This window comes from Atractosteus spatula, chromosome 6 (assembly GCF_055471065.1).
Source record: "Atractosteus spatula isolate fAtrSpa1 chromosome 6, fAtrSpa1.hap1, whole genome shotgun sequence".
Lineage (NCBI taxonomy): Eukaryota > Metazoa > Chordata > Actinopteri > Semionotiformes > Lepisosteidae > Atractosteus > Atractosteus spatula.
Genome location: NC_142711.1, coordinates 51,415,647 through 51,432,838, shown reverse-complemented (window position 1 = coordinate 51,432,838; position 17,192 = coordinate 51,415,647). Strand labels below are relative to the sequence as shown.

The 17,192-nt window shown below is 34.3% G+C and overlaps 1 protein-coding gene across 1 annotated transcript in view; it reads right to left on the bottom strand.

Annotated features, from left to right (window-relative positions):
- The window catches only part of adarb2 (adenosine deaminase RNA specific B2 (inactive)), a 214,881-nt gene that overhangs the window by 16,002 nt on the left and 181,687 nt on the right, over positions 1–17,192 (bottom strand). The window contains exons 5-7 of the mRNA XM_088918913.1: positions 8,905–9,073; positions 5,869–6,020; positions 3,627–3,795 (exon numbers count right to left, since the gene is read on the bottom strand). Coding sequence (XP_088775039.1) covers positions 3,627–3,795; positions 5,869–6,020; positions 8,905–9,073 — 490 coding nt within the window. The remainder of the gene's footprint in view (positions 1–3,626; positions 3,796–5,868; positions 6,021–8,904; positions 9,074–17,192) is intronic.

Sequence of the window (17,192 nt, the reverse complement as noted above, 5' to 3'; positions counted from 1 at the left end):
GGACTAGCCCTGTTTCTAAAATAGTATTCAAGTGGATTCATATTTGACAAAATTGTGTTAGTCAAGAATACGTATTTTCTTTACTTGTACTTATTTTTTTAAAATTTTGGTTGTTAAAGTTTCCTTCAGTGCTCAGTATACAGTACATAAAGTTTTCATTTCTACAGATATTGGGAAAAAGATGTTAAGCAAATGTTTTGTTGTTTATTTACAAAGAAAAACACATTTGATGAAAGGTTAAAAGAATGAGTTAACATGATGTCTGGACATGTTCTTCAAGCAAGTGTCTCTTTTTCAAATACCACTGCCAGTGAAAACAGTCACCTCTACATGAAGTGTGAGCAGTATCTACCCATTACTGTAGGGTGTTTGCAGTATTTCAGCAATATCCTATTGCCAACAGTTTATTATAGAGTACTGTTGGTGCTACAGCAGGTTTTAGCCAGTCAGCTGTAAGGCATGCAGTCAGGTTACTAGCCTTAGCTAAACCTACAGGAACTGTGCTTTCCCCTGTCTCACTAACTACAAGAACATAGCCTAACTATGCGGGGTCTCTTCAGAAGTCTGGGTTCTCGTTGTAATCAATTGTGTATAGATATGAGCACTAATTCTGATTACCCAGTTTTACAATAATGCATTCTGTCTACAATTAGCAATGTTATTTGATATTTTACATGTTCAGATATTACCAACCAAACATTTACTTACAGTAGATATATTTTACTTGATGTTAAATGCCAGTTTTAAAGAAATAAATTCAATCAATACAGTGATGCTTCTTATATCACATTATATGGGCATGTTACTGTTTCACACAGTAACACAGCAGAACATTAATGTTGAATCCTAAAACATTTTATGCATAATTACTTTTCACACAAATCCTACAATAATATAAAAGTAAGTGCTTACATTCTTCAGAACAAACTATGAAACTTGAACCCACGATCTCATGTTTTACACAAGGAGCTATGGGAGCTAGGTGAAAGCTACAGTACAAGTAAGATATCTTGATCTAGACTCTCACAACCCTTTCTTTAAAAAAGAGATTCCTGTTTGCAGTTTTAAATGTTCTTTCTTTTAGTTCCATTTTGGTTGTCTAGTTAATGTTTCACCATTTATTTTGAAGAAGTTGATTGGGTTGTCTTTGTCAATGCCTTTGAGAATTTTGAATACTCTCTGTTCAGGACTAAAAAGGTTCAACACTTTTAGCATGTCAGTGTACAGTAGGTAATTTATTTGAGCCTAGGAACAGCAATATCTTTTCTAAATGACGTCTGTCTAGTTTGTTGTACAGTTTTAACAAAACGTCCACCTGCAATTTGAGAATAAGTCTTTTATGAGGGACTCTATCAAAAGCCATCTGAAAATCTAAATATACCATATCATATATTCTGCATGTATTCATTATTGCCATTGTGTGTTCAAATAATTCAAATAACCTTGTCAAGGAAGACCTAACTTTTCCTAATCTATCCTAACTATCCACTAGAATTCTGTTTCCATGCAGATGATCCTCTAGTTGGGTTCCAATGATCTATTCCATAATTTTACGTTTAATAGAAGTAAAAACTCTTGGTTTTAATTGCCTGGTTTCTCTTTTTCACACTTTTTATAGCTGGGCACTACATCTGCAGTTTTCTAGTCAATGGGGATTACTATACCTTCAGAGACTGCTAAAAGGGCTTTGTTAATGTTTTATGAATAACGCCTCTTGTTCCCTTAAGTACAATTGGTAGGCCAGACCTTGGAGATTTTTTTTACTTAAGTGTTTCTAGTACCGTTAACATTTCTACATCTTCTGTTAAACAGTATTAGCTTAGAACTTTTTTTTATCTCAACTGAAACATTTTGTTTGTTTCTTCCTGGCTAACCCTAAAGTGATATAATATTTGATAAATACTTTTCTGTCATTCCCTTTCATAGTCTAAAATTTTTCACTTATTATCTCAGTAATCCTTTACTGTTCTTTTGATGATGATGATGATGATGCATTGGCTCATATTGCTTAGGTTTGGGAACATTTTGCGTATAAAATATTCATTTTACCTCTCACATCAACAGGAACTTCAAGCTTGTGGTGGCAGAAATATTCCTTTTGCTATATTTGAAAAAGATGCAAAATTGCACTTGATCTTCATACACTGGTGACAGTGTCTTCTCAGTAATGGTGCAGGATTCTGCCACAGGCATTTTCCTTCCTCGTTTCATGATTCTTGGATGACGAATCACAGAAATAACTCTGCAGTGATTGGTTTAGAGCAAGCTTATTTCACTACATTTTTATTTTTGAAGGGGGGGACTTTCTTTTGTTCAGTATCACTCTGGCACTTTGTGCAAGTCACTCCGTTTTCAAAAAGGGCAATTACTTTTCTTGTTGCCCTTATAACTGCATCTCATTGTTTGAATGCAATTTATGTCTATTTGTCTACTTTCCAGTATAATGCCCAACCTATTGTAGCTTAAAGATTTTCTGAACTTGTGTGAAGTAGAAAACTTCTTTCCTTAGTTTTAGACTGCCAATGCTCCCACACAGAACAAATATCATGAAAACCTCTCCTTTTATTGTTGAACCGCCTGATAATAATGCAGTATTTAAACTGAAAACCCCCTTGCCCAGTCTTTAATAAAAGTAATCCTTAAATCAATATATTGTCCTTTCTTCCCACCACTGAAATGTCACAGAAGACCCAGAGATTTTTTTCTAACAAATGATTTCCACCAAGAGGGGAATTTGTTTAAATCTGTCTTGCTTCTGGCTGTAGCCAGGAGGAGTCAGAGCTGTTTACATTTTTCTTTTTAATTTTGTTCTATTTTAAGGTTGCAGATCCAAATTTTTCATTTATTTCTCCGGTGCTGACATGCACAACTCATATGCGTCACTCTATATATCTCTAAAAACAAAAAGCTGCAAGCGGTATGAATTTTCTAATATTTATAAATTCACAAACTTAGGATGGCATCTGATTTTGGTGTAGTAGCATTTTTGATTGAACTTCTACCACAAAAAAAGTTTAAAAATGAAATAACACAAAAATTGGAAGAAAATTAAAGGAAAGCCTAAAAAACTAGGTTTACAAAATGTATTACAGTTACAGATTTTTAAAATTTTGTTTAGTTAGAATACTGCCTGCTCATCTTTAAAATGCTGAAATTATTTTACTCTTTTCACCACATCTGACATTCTGGCTTTAAAAAATAATTTCTAATTTTGTGTGGAATAGCATAAAGAGTGTCAGGTGAAAATATGTAATTTCATATGCATTTTAATGGGGTTCTGTTTGAGAGTAACGTCTAGCTCTACTCTTCATTTCAATTTTATTAGACTTCATAGTCTTAAAATTCTAGTTTAGAAACATTTGTTTCTGAATAAACAAAACAAGCACTTATGATGAAGGCAAAAAAATAATTTCTACATCCTACCATGTATTTTATATTAACATACACGTAGCATATTTGAAAAGTGTGTATTTGTGGTCCAGTATTCATCTCAATTGACATTCCATCGTGTCAAATGATGATGACGACATAATGATTTTTGTCCTTTTTTGCTTTCTAAAAGTACTGGATGGTTAGTCCTAAAATTCCTCTTAAAGCTGAACAATCCCACTGGCCTTCGAGCTCACCTTGTGATTTTGTCCGTACAAGACATGGTGATAAGTTGCTCCCCCTGCATGACTCCATCCCACGTCTGAAAAGCCCCACGGGACCGGACAGGAAGAGTTCCCTCTCCAGACTCAATCTTAGCCCGGAGGTGGCCATGAAACTTTCTCACAAAGTGCTTGCTGCTGTTCACTGAGGGTTACAGAGAGCAGAATGCAAGCTGATCAGGTAATGCATTTGGAGTCACAATTTCAATTTTAGACATAGAGAGGTTTTATTTTGCCTTTGTAAAAGAGCTCTATAAGGTGTACGTAAAACAGTGTCTTTAAGGAATAGGGTTTGTATTCATTCATTCCCTGTTTCCCAGCATTTGTAATTTGCAACTTACAACTTTTATAAAGTAAATTTTACACTTTTTAATTTGAAAAAGACAATATCAAACATTAAAATCAAGCATATTCTTCTTTTAACACAATGGTTTAGTAATGTTTTATGGTTTCTTGTAAATGATTCCCCTAAAAAATCTTAATCATTGAATTTTCAGTTAAGCTAAAATATGCTGCTTAATATGAACCTTTTAAATGAATAAAACAGTATTTTACTAAAGACAAATAATATCTTCATATAAAGCATTCATAGCAGAAACAAAAGCATCCAATATTGGTAATTGTTCTTTTAAAAATCAGTAATACTTTCAAACAAAACCTACATAAAATTATAAATCTTATTGATCCTCAGATTCTTTTTCCCCCTGCACACAGTTACCCATTTAATGTCCCTTCTTAAACTACCATAGTCGTCCAGCTTTGCTTGAAACTTGGGTTTATCTCCAAGTGCTTTTAAATTTCTTTGCCAATTCCTGCTGAATTGCACCACATTGGGATTTCCTGTTGAAGGTCCTGCTGAAATCCAGCAAATAAATCCAACAAATAAAACTTTGTAATTCAATGTCTTAAGCTCAGTGCTTTCTTCCCCTTGAACCTTGAGCTTTGAAGATAATCTTACAATGAAAATATATTTGTTATTAAGCCATTCACACAATGTAGAGTCTTTTCATTGTAACGGAAGAAGTATTTTTCAGTGCCTAATTCTACTACAACTGAAATGCAAGCCACAACTATACTGTGTTCTAACCAATTCCTTAAAATAATGAGTAATGTTATAACAGGACAGCCCTACATATGCATGTTTTAGTTCCTGCTATGCTAACAAAAATACAATTCAGGATCCGAGACTTTAAGAGAATGGTGATTTAAAATAGTATGCAGTGATATTGAAGTCATGAATAAAAAAAATAATATTGTAGGTAGTGCTTTTGGTTTTATAAGAACAATTGAAAGAAAATCATTTCACATTTTGTGAAAATAGGACCAAGCTATTTCCTTCTTTTTAATTCTTATAGATGAACATGCACTCACAACAAAAATGGAAAAGAAATTGCAATACACTAGTTCCACCTTAAAACACCTTCATGTGTTCCAATCTAACACCACCATGAAAAAGGCAATAATTGAGAAACATTCCACTGGAAGTAGAGAAAGGAGGATTTATTCATCCTCTCTGCTGTTGCTATGGTTCTCTTGATGCAATGAGGGCAAAGTTAAGCCTTAAGTTCTTCTCTGAAGTCTTGAGGAAAAGGAGAAAAAAAGGTATTACGGAACCCTAATGCATAAGCAATTTCGTAATCTGAAAAGCTGAATGATGAACATTTTAAAGGTTTTAATGACCAACCAGCTAAAGTTCAAAGCTCCCTGAGAGAGATTTTTTTTAATACCGATATGATTAACTGACTGCTGGAATTCTAAAATTCTGTTTTCTCTCAAATCTAAAACTTTGCAGTTTTCATAATGACCTAGTACTCTACCTGTCATCCAAACAAGATGAATAGAGTTTCCTGCATACTTTTTAATGGAAAATATCCTATAGTTTCTCTATAAAATGCAAGAAAGACACTTAAACCCAGACAACTACAATAAACCCAGTAACACACAATTACACAGGGCAAATGCAGAATAAAGTGTTCATTGAATCTCATAAACATTAACATGATGGATATTACATTAAGTTCTTTTGCACGTTCAGATACTATAAAATCTGGTTTAAGTTTCTCTTAAGCATGATGAAAGAAATGCCTGTGTTTTATAGTCCCACAAAAAGAGAGTGCTAATAAGACCACACACAGCAAGAACAAGCTCTTTAAATGACAATAAAAGAAAGTCATTGTGAAAGCAGAAGGCAAGAGAGTTAAGGGGGCATGTTCCTTACAGTCAGCTGTAATTTCATAGGGAGAGTTGAGGCGGGCATCTCCACAAGGGGAAGTACTGATATACATATGGAACAGGATGTTTTCTCTCAGTCTGTAGCCTGCCTCCTTGTGCCGGATGAAGATTGATTGCTCCCAGTCTTCCCGCCGTTTGCTTCAGACAGGCAACAATAAAAAAATAATGTATTAAAATTGAGGCAGAAAGGACCTGGTGCCATGCACGCAGCTGAGTAGTACACAACGGCTTCACACTTGTGTGTGATTTGCCCCATGCTGTTTGTTACAGACATTCTCTCCTTTCATTTTGAGAACAAAACACTTTAATAAATGTTAGTGCTCCCCAGACTAAAGTCCTTTATTCATCTGTCACACAGCTTCCCTGCGTTATTCTGCTAAAGTGTGCTGAGGATAATTCCCTGAAAGAGGGAAAATAATGATATTTCAGCCTAGATGATCTTTGGTCTTTGTAAAACTACCAAGACTACCAACAGGGGTGAAAATTAGTCAGATTCACACATCCTGCTGAAAAATACAGCAATGGCTCTTATGCAAGTGAACAGCAATACAGACATTTTCTGGTTAGAAAGAGAAGGCACAATAACTGTTAAATCACATAGCCTTGTATTACGCTATTTCTCATCAAAGACCCAGTCACATTCTACTCAGTATTATTCTTGTTTACAGTGTATTACCCATTCTTTTCAAATAATGAACTTGTTCATTACTTTTAGATCATTATCAGGTTGGTTAAATGTAACTGATATCTGCTCTCAATTGTTTGTTTTTGTCACAGCACATGTTACTGGATTCTATATATGAGCCTAGGGTATATGTACTGTATACTGACCTTGGACCTCTGAAATCTGGTTGGCACAACCAATAAATTCAATACTAGTGATAGGCTTGGGGAAGTGTTATGTGTTGTGTACAAATTAGGCATCGATAAGTATGTGGGGCAACATAAGTTTTCCAAAATTACACCTCCTTCATTGGAGACAATGTCCTGTTGGGGGTTGCAGAAGACTTGCAAGCCCTTGGCGAACTTTCATGAGTTTTACCACAAAACATGAAACCGACATTGAAAATTTAACTAGATTCTGAACAACAACAGAACACAGCAGTAGAACATCAATTTCATGTACCACTCTAAACACTGACAGAGGTTAGTGTAAAGGTTACTGAAAGAGGTAGAGGTTCGTCAAGTGAAATGTCAGTGATTCTACACCACCCCTATCTCATTGGGACATCCAGATTCTACTTCATTATATGGACAGGTGGGCTAGACTAGAGTTCCACAAACTATGCAGTGATCATTCCTTTCTGAATGTTGCAGACGTGGATAACTTAAGCCTAACAGGGAAAAAATAACACTTTAGAAAAAAAAAGTTTTAGAAATCAAGGGCACAAAAAAGGCCTTTCTCAGCCCAAAAAAGCCAGCTGAAATTATGATGAAATTCTAAGTAACCATGAGTTAAGGGTCAGCCCAGAGAACAGTGATGAAATAGGCAGAGTGACATTTTAACTTCTATAAATGTTTTGTTTTTCTGGTAAATGTACAGTATACCTTATCCTTAACCTTTGCAATATGGAGTGTGTGAATAACACCTAAATATTGCATATTGATTTTATTTTCACAAACATATATGCTGTATATGGCTGTAATGGAATTTTCAGGTCCTCTACATTTGAGTGGGTTTTCTCTAAGTGCTCCAGTTTCCTCCCATCCCTTAAAGGTTTTCAGATTGGGTGTCTTGATGGGAGTGCTTGTGTGTGTATGCTCTATGATGGACTGGAGCTCTGTTCAGGGTGTAGTCCTTGCGAACACTCTGTGTTCTCAAGATAAGCTCTGCATTGCTGTAACCCTTACCTTCATAAGAAGCTTTCTGATAATTGATTAATGGATGCGTAATATTGTAGCAAATTATATCACATAAAAAAAGAGGCCTAACAAGACACTGCTCTAAAAAATGTCTAATGATAGTGACAGACATGTACTGTATGTTAGTATAATTAAAATGATAATAGCAAGCATTGTTGCATTAACAGTTTGAAAAAAGATGTTTATTTTAGTTCTTAATTTAACTACTAAAATGAATGATTTCTTAATTAATCAGGTGTAACAAAGTTAAAACTAAATTCCAATTTATATTACAGTATAATTAACATATCAGAATGTATTAAAGTATGTTCTAGCTAGGCATCTGGATGCATTAAAGATGTGTTTTGTACTTATGATTTTGTACCAATGGATGATGAAGGTAATTTTTTAGGCAAATACAACATTAAAGGAGGAATCCCTTATCCTTCTACAAAACCGCTTTATTGAGTCGATTTAACACATCTGAAGGCAAAGATACCTTCACAAAGAGATAGGCTTCTGATATCTGTTAACGCTACATTTGGCGGGTAAGATTGTTTCCTTATGGTGACCTCTATTTAAATAAAGGGCTTTTTACAATGGAAATACCAGATTTACAGAGTCAGCAGCATAAATCCATAATATCTGAAGGTGAAACTGTTCTGAAAAGTAAGCACCAATTGATATTAATGTAAACTGCATCTTTAATACTTATCTTTTGCCAGAGACAGGCATAAGAATAATTAATTCACAAAGGCTTAGTCATTAGAATGCATTTGGTTTATAAACCTGTTCTGTTACCATGGCACTAATTAAGGATTAATTACCAGGCATAAAAATATAGGGGAAAGACAACAAAAGACATAATGCAAGATTAACTTTAGATTGTCTAGTATCATGGCTGGATATTTTTTAATTAACCCTTTAATAGAAATTAGCATAACAGTTAACAGTTGATTTAAGCATGAAACAGTGACTAGAAACAGTGAATAGAAATGTAGGGGCTTATGAAACTATATGAAATACAGAAAAATCACAATTCTAGATTACTCATTATTGAAGTATATACAGTAGGACTTTTAACTGTTTTTGCAATAGCCTCGTAGAAGGTACATATGATAGAATATTAATTTTTCAAAGAGTATGTTTAGGCTCAAACCGCGAAGAACGCAATATTTACCTTGAAAGGAGCTCGAGCTGAGAGTAAAGGAATCGAACAAATGCTCTTCTTGCGATGATTTCTGCATGGCAGTCATTGACAACAAGTCCCCGGTCACTGATATATTCACCATTGATACATTTGGTGCCAGTAGATACTGCTACCACCTGTGCTTGTCGAACATCTAAACCTTTCAAAACAAAAAGCATAAAACAAAAGAAAAGGTTAAAGGAGCTTAAAACATTCTGGAAAAAAGGGACAAATTGCATTTTACTACACAAATTAACTAATTACTTAATTAGTCTACATTAGCATCCCACCCAGGTCTATAGCAGTTGATGGTTTCAAGAGAACCTATGAAACAGCCTTGCAGGATTAATTTTGTACATGTCTGTTAACGCACATGCCCCTAGGTTAATGGTTTCTTTGATTCAGGTAGTTAAAAATAATGGTGGTAAATAATTTTACTTGCGGAGTGTTTCACTCTTATTCAAACTAAATGATCAATTATAAAAGCTCGTTTTACAGTCATAGAATATTTACAAATGACTATACACCATTAAAAAATCAAATATATCTAATATTTAAAGCTATGTGTCAGGGGTATAATTAGTTAAAGTTGGTCCATTTTTTAGAAGTCAAATGTGAGTTTTGACTGTGGAAGGCCAGGACAAAGTGACTTGTGGTCTTAAAGAATAGATACTGTCATGTATTTTATGTTTAGTTTATAGTTACTTTAAATAAGAAATTAATTAAAAATGACTGAATAATTGAGAATCCTAGAAGTAAACAAAAGGAGTAAGTGCAGGTTTCCCTGTAGAAATCTGATCTCATTTGCTCCTGGGCTCCAAACACACACAGCACCATTCCTAGACAGAGGATAACTCTGGACAGCTTCACACTGTCTAGATTTCAGGATGTGTGTGTGACATCACCTCTGTAACTTGCTCAGTATGCTGAGCCCTGCTACATTCTCCCACTCTAAATTGCTTCTTTCCCTCAATGGCGCCCTCAGTGACTGATAGTCATTAGGCTGAGATATCTTAGTCATACCCTCAGTATGGCAAGGGTAGCTCTCCCTGCCCCTACCTCTGTTGGTATTTGATTCTAGTTACTCATGGACTACACAAGTTGAATGAAGCTTGAATAAACAGCTCAGTTCTCAAAAATATACCCAAAAGTACCATTTCCATTATTGCCATAATAAAATTACCATACATTATAATGAAGATAAAAGATCAATTGCTAGCAAACAGAACTTCCATTTTTTATGTCACTGGCACACACCCATTTCATTCAAAGTCTGGCAAAGTCAAAGTGTTTTCAATGTTTGGATGAAACATTATTAAGTCTACATTCTATTCAGAGCAACGTTTTGTGTCTTCACTAAACACCTTTATCACAGAACCTAAAAGACAGATCTACAGAAGATAATACAGTCACAGTCTAAGGCATTATGATTAAGTCATTTAGTGTGACAATCCTGATCCAAAACAAAAAAGCTATGTCTACTCGGCTCATGACCTTACATTTTCAATAGTTTGTATCTGAAAATTATGTGATTTGGTACTTTGTCTCCACTTCTGAAGAACGGCTTGCTAAAGCTTTTTGTCATGAATCTGATTTATGAAAAACAAAATGGTTTCCACAGCATGGATAAGCAGACCTACATAAAAGGAACATACTACTTTATGCAGGAGACAGAGAAACAACATGCATTTTCATTAGGTTTTGAAATCTGACTGTCTTTAATAGGCAATAGACTTACAGTATACCAACCCACTTTTGGCTCTATCAAGAAATGAAGAGCAGCACTAAGCACTTGACCCTGTTCACCCTGTTTTTTTGGTAGTGTAACACAGCTTAGCTTTAGACTAGAAGTCTGTAAATAGTTTCTGGCCATGTGAAAAAAGCATTTATTGGCTGAATGCTTGTGCTATCACTATTGCTAGAAATGCAGTTTTTATTCACTTGTGTCAGGCTGTAGAGTTGGTATAAGACATAACAAACTTTAGGATGGCAATATTTATTTCTGACTCTTGAGTATACTTTGGATAACTGTCCTGTTCCAAATACTGATGGACAATTTACCACAGTGATAAAACAGCTCAGCTATTATCTTATGTAATGTTGTGCTCAGGCAGAAATGGCTTTAAACGTGAGCTAGAGTTTGTTTTGATCAGGACACAATCAATTAAATCTACATGTTTTCACAATTGACACAGTTGTAACTTGATATTCAAGGTATCCAAACATAAATTGAGGTCACCTTTCTGAGCCATTATAACTGCCATGTGAAGCTCTGATTTAGTATAGGAAAGAGGTGAGTATTTTTTAAATATAGTAAATGAACTTCACTCTAAATCTTGTTACACTGTACATTCCTCATTTGGCACTTTTCTGCAGGAGAGGGAGTACTTTTTTCAAATATATTTACAAGATATAAAGCCTGTGCACTGTCACTATGTATAACATATATCATTTTAATATGTTTTGCATTGTGTGCCAACCAAAACATGCAAACACAAAAAGACCCATCTGCCACTCTACATCCTATTTGTTTGATTACAATTCAAAAGCATGATACAAAAAAAAACCTTCAGCAGGATTTTTGACAGAATAAAGCATGGCTTTCTGACAGGCTGGCTCAGCATGCTTAACTGTACTTTCTGTTGAAACTGGCAAAATCTCTCTGTCTTTTCAAAATTCAGGGTTCAGTGGTTTCACCAGACCCGGAGGCACTCTGTAACATATGAACTTTTATCTCTAATGCCACAGACGGTATTGCACATGAAGTGACATCACCTTAGCTGAAAAAACCTGGCAGTGGTAATATTGAGGTAGGGTGAAAGGCATACCCTTTCAAATCCAATTTGCAGACTTTATTACACTTTCGTAAAAAAAAATCTATACTTGTCATTATATTACTTTGGGTAACAAAAAACAATCAAATGACAATAACATGGTCCAAGTGAAAGGAAAATATACAGAAGCCATCAAAAGACCTTGAATAAAATAACATTCACTTCTATCTTTATTCCTTGAAAGTGAATGAATTTGATATTTACACCTGTCAGTTGGTATTATGGATGTGATTTGGAAATGTATTAAAAATGCCCTTATGTACCCTTAATGGATTTATAGTATTTTGTACAATCTCACAGTTCCAGGTCTTATTTATATTGATTTTCTTTTGTACTCAGACTACAGTATGTTTCAGTTTATTCAGTTCTTAAATATATCTCATGTTTTATATACTGTAGAGCCATGTAAAGTATTTGTATCTGTAAAAATCACAAAAGCATTACACTAAACTCTACTTCAGTCACCTTTATCACTCCATGAATAAATGTCTGAACCACACTATTGTTCTTTCTTTCTTGTTTAATTTTAACTGCATGGTTTTTCAAACCTTCTTTTATTGAATATTCAAATCCTAATGATAGATCTTGGGTGGTGTACCTCCATTATTTTGTTCATTTATAACAGAAAAAACACAGGTCTGTAAAAAACGACTATAATAGCTAAAACAGATCTCTCTTTTAAATAATTTCCAAGCAACAAGTCACTCACCACTAGACAATGGTAACAAGCATAAACATCCCACCTAATTTATTATATTTTCACTTCACTGAAAATACAACCTTGAATTTAATCAATTTTACTATTTTTATATTTTATATAACTTTACTGTAGTCCTACAGTGCATAGCTGAATTCTAAAACACATCAATTATCTTGTAAAAAGAAAGAAATTTTGTTAAGATTCTTAAAGATTTGTGTACGACTCATTTACAGAAGAGATTTTTGGTTACAAATATATGCCACAATATTTGGATTTCCTGAGCCACAATACTGTACTTCCAAGCATACATCATACAGAGAAAGGGGGTTTCTAGCATTGCTATTTGCTTTTACTCTCCAATATGAGAGAACCTGTCAGTGTGAGACAGGATAACCAATCCAGGAAACAAAATCTACAAAAAACAGTCAGAAACTCAAATCCTAAACATACTCTGTGTGAGTTATGTTCTTTCCCACATTACTATAGGAACTCTACTGACATAATCAGACAAATACTATAGCTACTACACTGCAATATTCTTTAGAATACATGCCAGAAATGGTAAGATTTATGCAGGGTACACTTAAAATTGTTCACATGCCCACATTCTATATTACTGCAGCCGGTACCAGGTTACTGCTCAGCAAGGTGCCCATATCGAAGTCTCATTGATATTCAGCATTACTTCAGAGCGTCAGCTTGTTCTCTGTGATAATCTAAGTTGAAAGGACCACAGAGACACACTGTCTATTTCACTTTTTTTCTACTGTTCCACTTAGCAATTGTTTAGATCAATTTTGCACAAGAAGAGCATGTAATAATTTCCCCAGCCTTTATCTCTGCATGAAATTGTTGTGAAGGTCCCTTCAGTCCATCCAACATTGCAGGAGAAGAGCAGCTGAGAAGCCTGCATGCTTTTAAAATCAAAATGATTGTCAGCTTCACAAAGAAAACAGAGATAGTGACAGAACCAAATGCAGACAGCAGTCAAGGATACACAGATGGACCTTTGGATGCTGGTCTCGTAAAAGAAGAAAGCTCTTTGTATTTATCATGTCAAAAGCCGTAATGTAATACCAAGATAATTGTTATTCATTGTATTTCTTTCCCTTCAACCTGTAAAGTCCAGTTAAATTTAACAAAACTAGGTGTATTTAATTTGAAAAGGAATTATTAATAAAATGAATTCTATATAATGTGGTTTCCTGCAATTGCAGTTTTTCCTTTAAAACACACTGTAAGAGAAGCCAGTGACATGGGACCACGAGAGTAGACAGAAGCTGTGAACATTACACGTTTCAAAGAGAAAACATGACCATACTGTACTATATCTCAAGATATGACCTATCAAGCAATTAAAAATAAACATCTGATGGAGTTTTAGGATGACAAGTACTGTACTGCTCTCTGAGTGATATTTTTCGTGCTTTTAGTGGAATTTGTATTCAGCTTGGTGTGTTCGCTTTCGTAAAGTTTCCTAATGTTGAGGAGGGCAAAAACACTTGTTGTGCACAAGACATACAGTACCTGAGTGTCCAGTGCTAAAGCATGCATAACAAGGTGAGCTACTGCACTGAGAGAGACAAACGTTTTTCACTAATTTAAGTCCAACAGAAAAAGCATCAGCATTGTCGGTTTAATTGTAATGCTTGAAAATGGAAAATAGGAAATACATTTCATATTGTGATAAAAGATCAATTTAAAACATATGAAAGGATGGTTATTTTATGATCAAAGTGCTTTGAGAAGCCACCTTTAAAGGCGGTATATAAAATAAAGTTTATTATTATTTTATATATATATACTATAAAAATGTATATTGTATCTTTGAAATGATACATCTCCCAGTAAGAAATAATAACCTCTTTTGGGCATTAAAGAGGGTGGAGATAGTTGGGGTAAGAAAATAATACTAATAATATTAACTTCCTAACAGGCTCTGACCATTTTCCTAGTAATGCAGACTGGATGGATTAAATTGGAAATATTAGTTAAATTATATTTAATTCAATAGCAAGTAATTGTCAATGACAACTCAACACTGGAGAAATTCCTTATTTTATCTTTGGACAACACATTCAAACCAAGTTTCCTTTTATCTCTTTGTGTTCAAATGTACAGCACATTGATTTTAACTCTATAATTAAGACACATTCAAAGTTACAATACCTGAATGCATGTCCTATTATGCAAGGTCGAAATTTGACCTCTTAATCCATTCCACTTTTATGACAAGGCAATGTTCAATGTCATGATAACACTCAAAACTATAATCTAAAGAAAAAAGACATTGACCAATTGATCAGTCATTCAATCAAGTAATCAATCTGCTATATATTTACCTAACTCTAAAACTCAAGGCTTTTTTCCATTTGATGGGATCTAATGGGTGAACACACATGAAGAATGAGGCCCCCAAATGATAACTAATGATTACAATTTAAAAATATGGGCAGAAATGTACGCATGCATGTGTATTATTTTAAATTAGATTGTACAGAATTCTACAGACAGTCTATGTCTTTGGGGGTCAATTCATTTTGTTGCATATTGTTTAGAAATTATTTCACTCCATTGAGCCTTCATCTAAAAGTTTTGTCCTAAATCTTAGGATGCTTAATGTTTGCAGTTTAATTACTAATTGATTTCTTTTGTTTCCTTCTTCCTAATCTAAAAAAAAGAGATAGGAGAGACAATACAATACAATGACCTCTCTGTTGGTGTGAAATCAGAGGTGGTCTCCCAACACCTCAAAGTAAGTCTTGGAATGCTGGGAGATTGGAGAGGAAGATGGTAGTATAAACACAGAAATCTAAAACTACTGTAGGTGCTGTTTGTGGTGTTTTCAGTTAGGAGAACTTAAGAAAGGGGAACACCTTTACTCCTGAATTAAAGTTTAAGAGAAATGAGTCTTTTCACATAGAGTTTTGCTTTAAGCTTTCTATTTGTAGAATCCATCTCATAAGATATCATTAGGGTAATAAAGTGTATTCTTTATTCATGCCTTTGTGAAAAATAATGTAGAACTCAGCCATCAGCTCATCAATGGTGTCAGCCTGCCACCATTTGAACCAATGCTGGCTAAAAACAGGAGAGATTTCTGAGTACATTTTTGTAATTATTTAATTTTAAGAAATACATTTGCTTCTTTCTAGCAATAAAAAACAAGAATAAAATTAGAATTTAATGGCTTAGTTGAGACTTAAATGAACAGTCAAGGTCAATGTTGGCTCATTTACATTCCATTAAGCTACAGGAACATTAAAAAAAGACCCTTTACATGTTTAATTTAATCTTGAAATATCTGTCAAATATCTAAGGTCAAAAAAGTTTGAAATCACTAAGCAGCAATAGTGCAGAAGACAACTAGAACAGTGATCTAAAGGTTTATGAAGTGAATAGTTAAACTATTAGTCATAAAGTAAAAAAAAAATATTGTCTGAATCATTTTCTAAATCACATTAGGTCTTGGCTATGTGTAATATAGGGTGTCAGTTTTCAAATCAATCTAGGAAGGCTGAGAAGACACTTGTTAATTGTGTTTCTGATATCAGAACATATGGTATTTTTGACACATTTCTTGTTAACTAGATGTTAACTAGATGTCCTATTATGCACAGTTGAAATACAACTATGCCTTACAGAGTAACACAGACAACGAGTGCATTAAATGTTTTTTCCACATCTTCGAAAGTTTGCAAACAACTGCAGCTTTCTTATGGGACCTCCTAGCAAACTGTTGTGTGCCAAATGTAAAGATGCAACACTTTGTTTACTGTTATGAATGAAAGTTTGATTATAAAGTTCCATTAGGAAGAATTAATTCCAATACGTTATGAAAGTTCCATTAACAATTGATTTCTTTTTAAATGAATGCGTTTATGGTTTTAGAATGTGTAGACTTGCTGATAATATTTGCCAAGTGTACCTGAAAAACCCCATCTGTGAATGTCAGTGCCTGGTAAGGTCTAGATTATTTTTATTTTGCATTTTTTTCTAGTGGATTGTATTTTTTGTAAAGTACCAAATAAAAGGCCCCCATCAGTTAGGTTCCAGTACAAAACTAATCCAAGTCTTTATTGCTCTTCAGTCCTTGATTGAAGGTGGTTTAAAGATTGGGATTTATTGAAATTCTGGCAGTGCCTACAGACATCTGTAATATCCGATAGATCTGAAAATTGAAACTGAGCCCCTAGTGTTTCTGTCTCAGCTACCTCACTACAAATATTTGGACAGCTTGCATCTGGATCTGTGAAGATAACACACTTATTAATAAACAAACAGACCAATTATTGGAGGCTGTAAGAAATGAGAAATTGGATTAGGTCAGCACAAGGGTGATTTCAGCAAAGCAAAAAAGATGAGCCACAGCACTCTACTAAGATTCCAATACAGCTCTAGACCCTCAAATGCCTTGAAGATGGTGATCAGGCTGCTTACAAGATTCAAACACAAAAAGCATGTTTTATTACAGGCAAGAAGAGGTTATTTGTCCAGTTTTGCAGATTTGGTTTCTTAGCAGTTTAAATTTTAAAGAATCTCTTGGGGGACCCCAGTAGTCAGGTGAAATAATAATTATAATAATAATAACCATCATATTGTGTATTAAAAACAACACCAGTACTTGTGCACCAGTGCCTTTGTCCTTGGGTCCCTGTTTCCCTGTTTCATATTGAAATTGAAGCTGTCTTTTTAGTATTTTAATACTATCCCTCGAATCTTAATAATTTCCTTTGTCACAGACT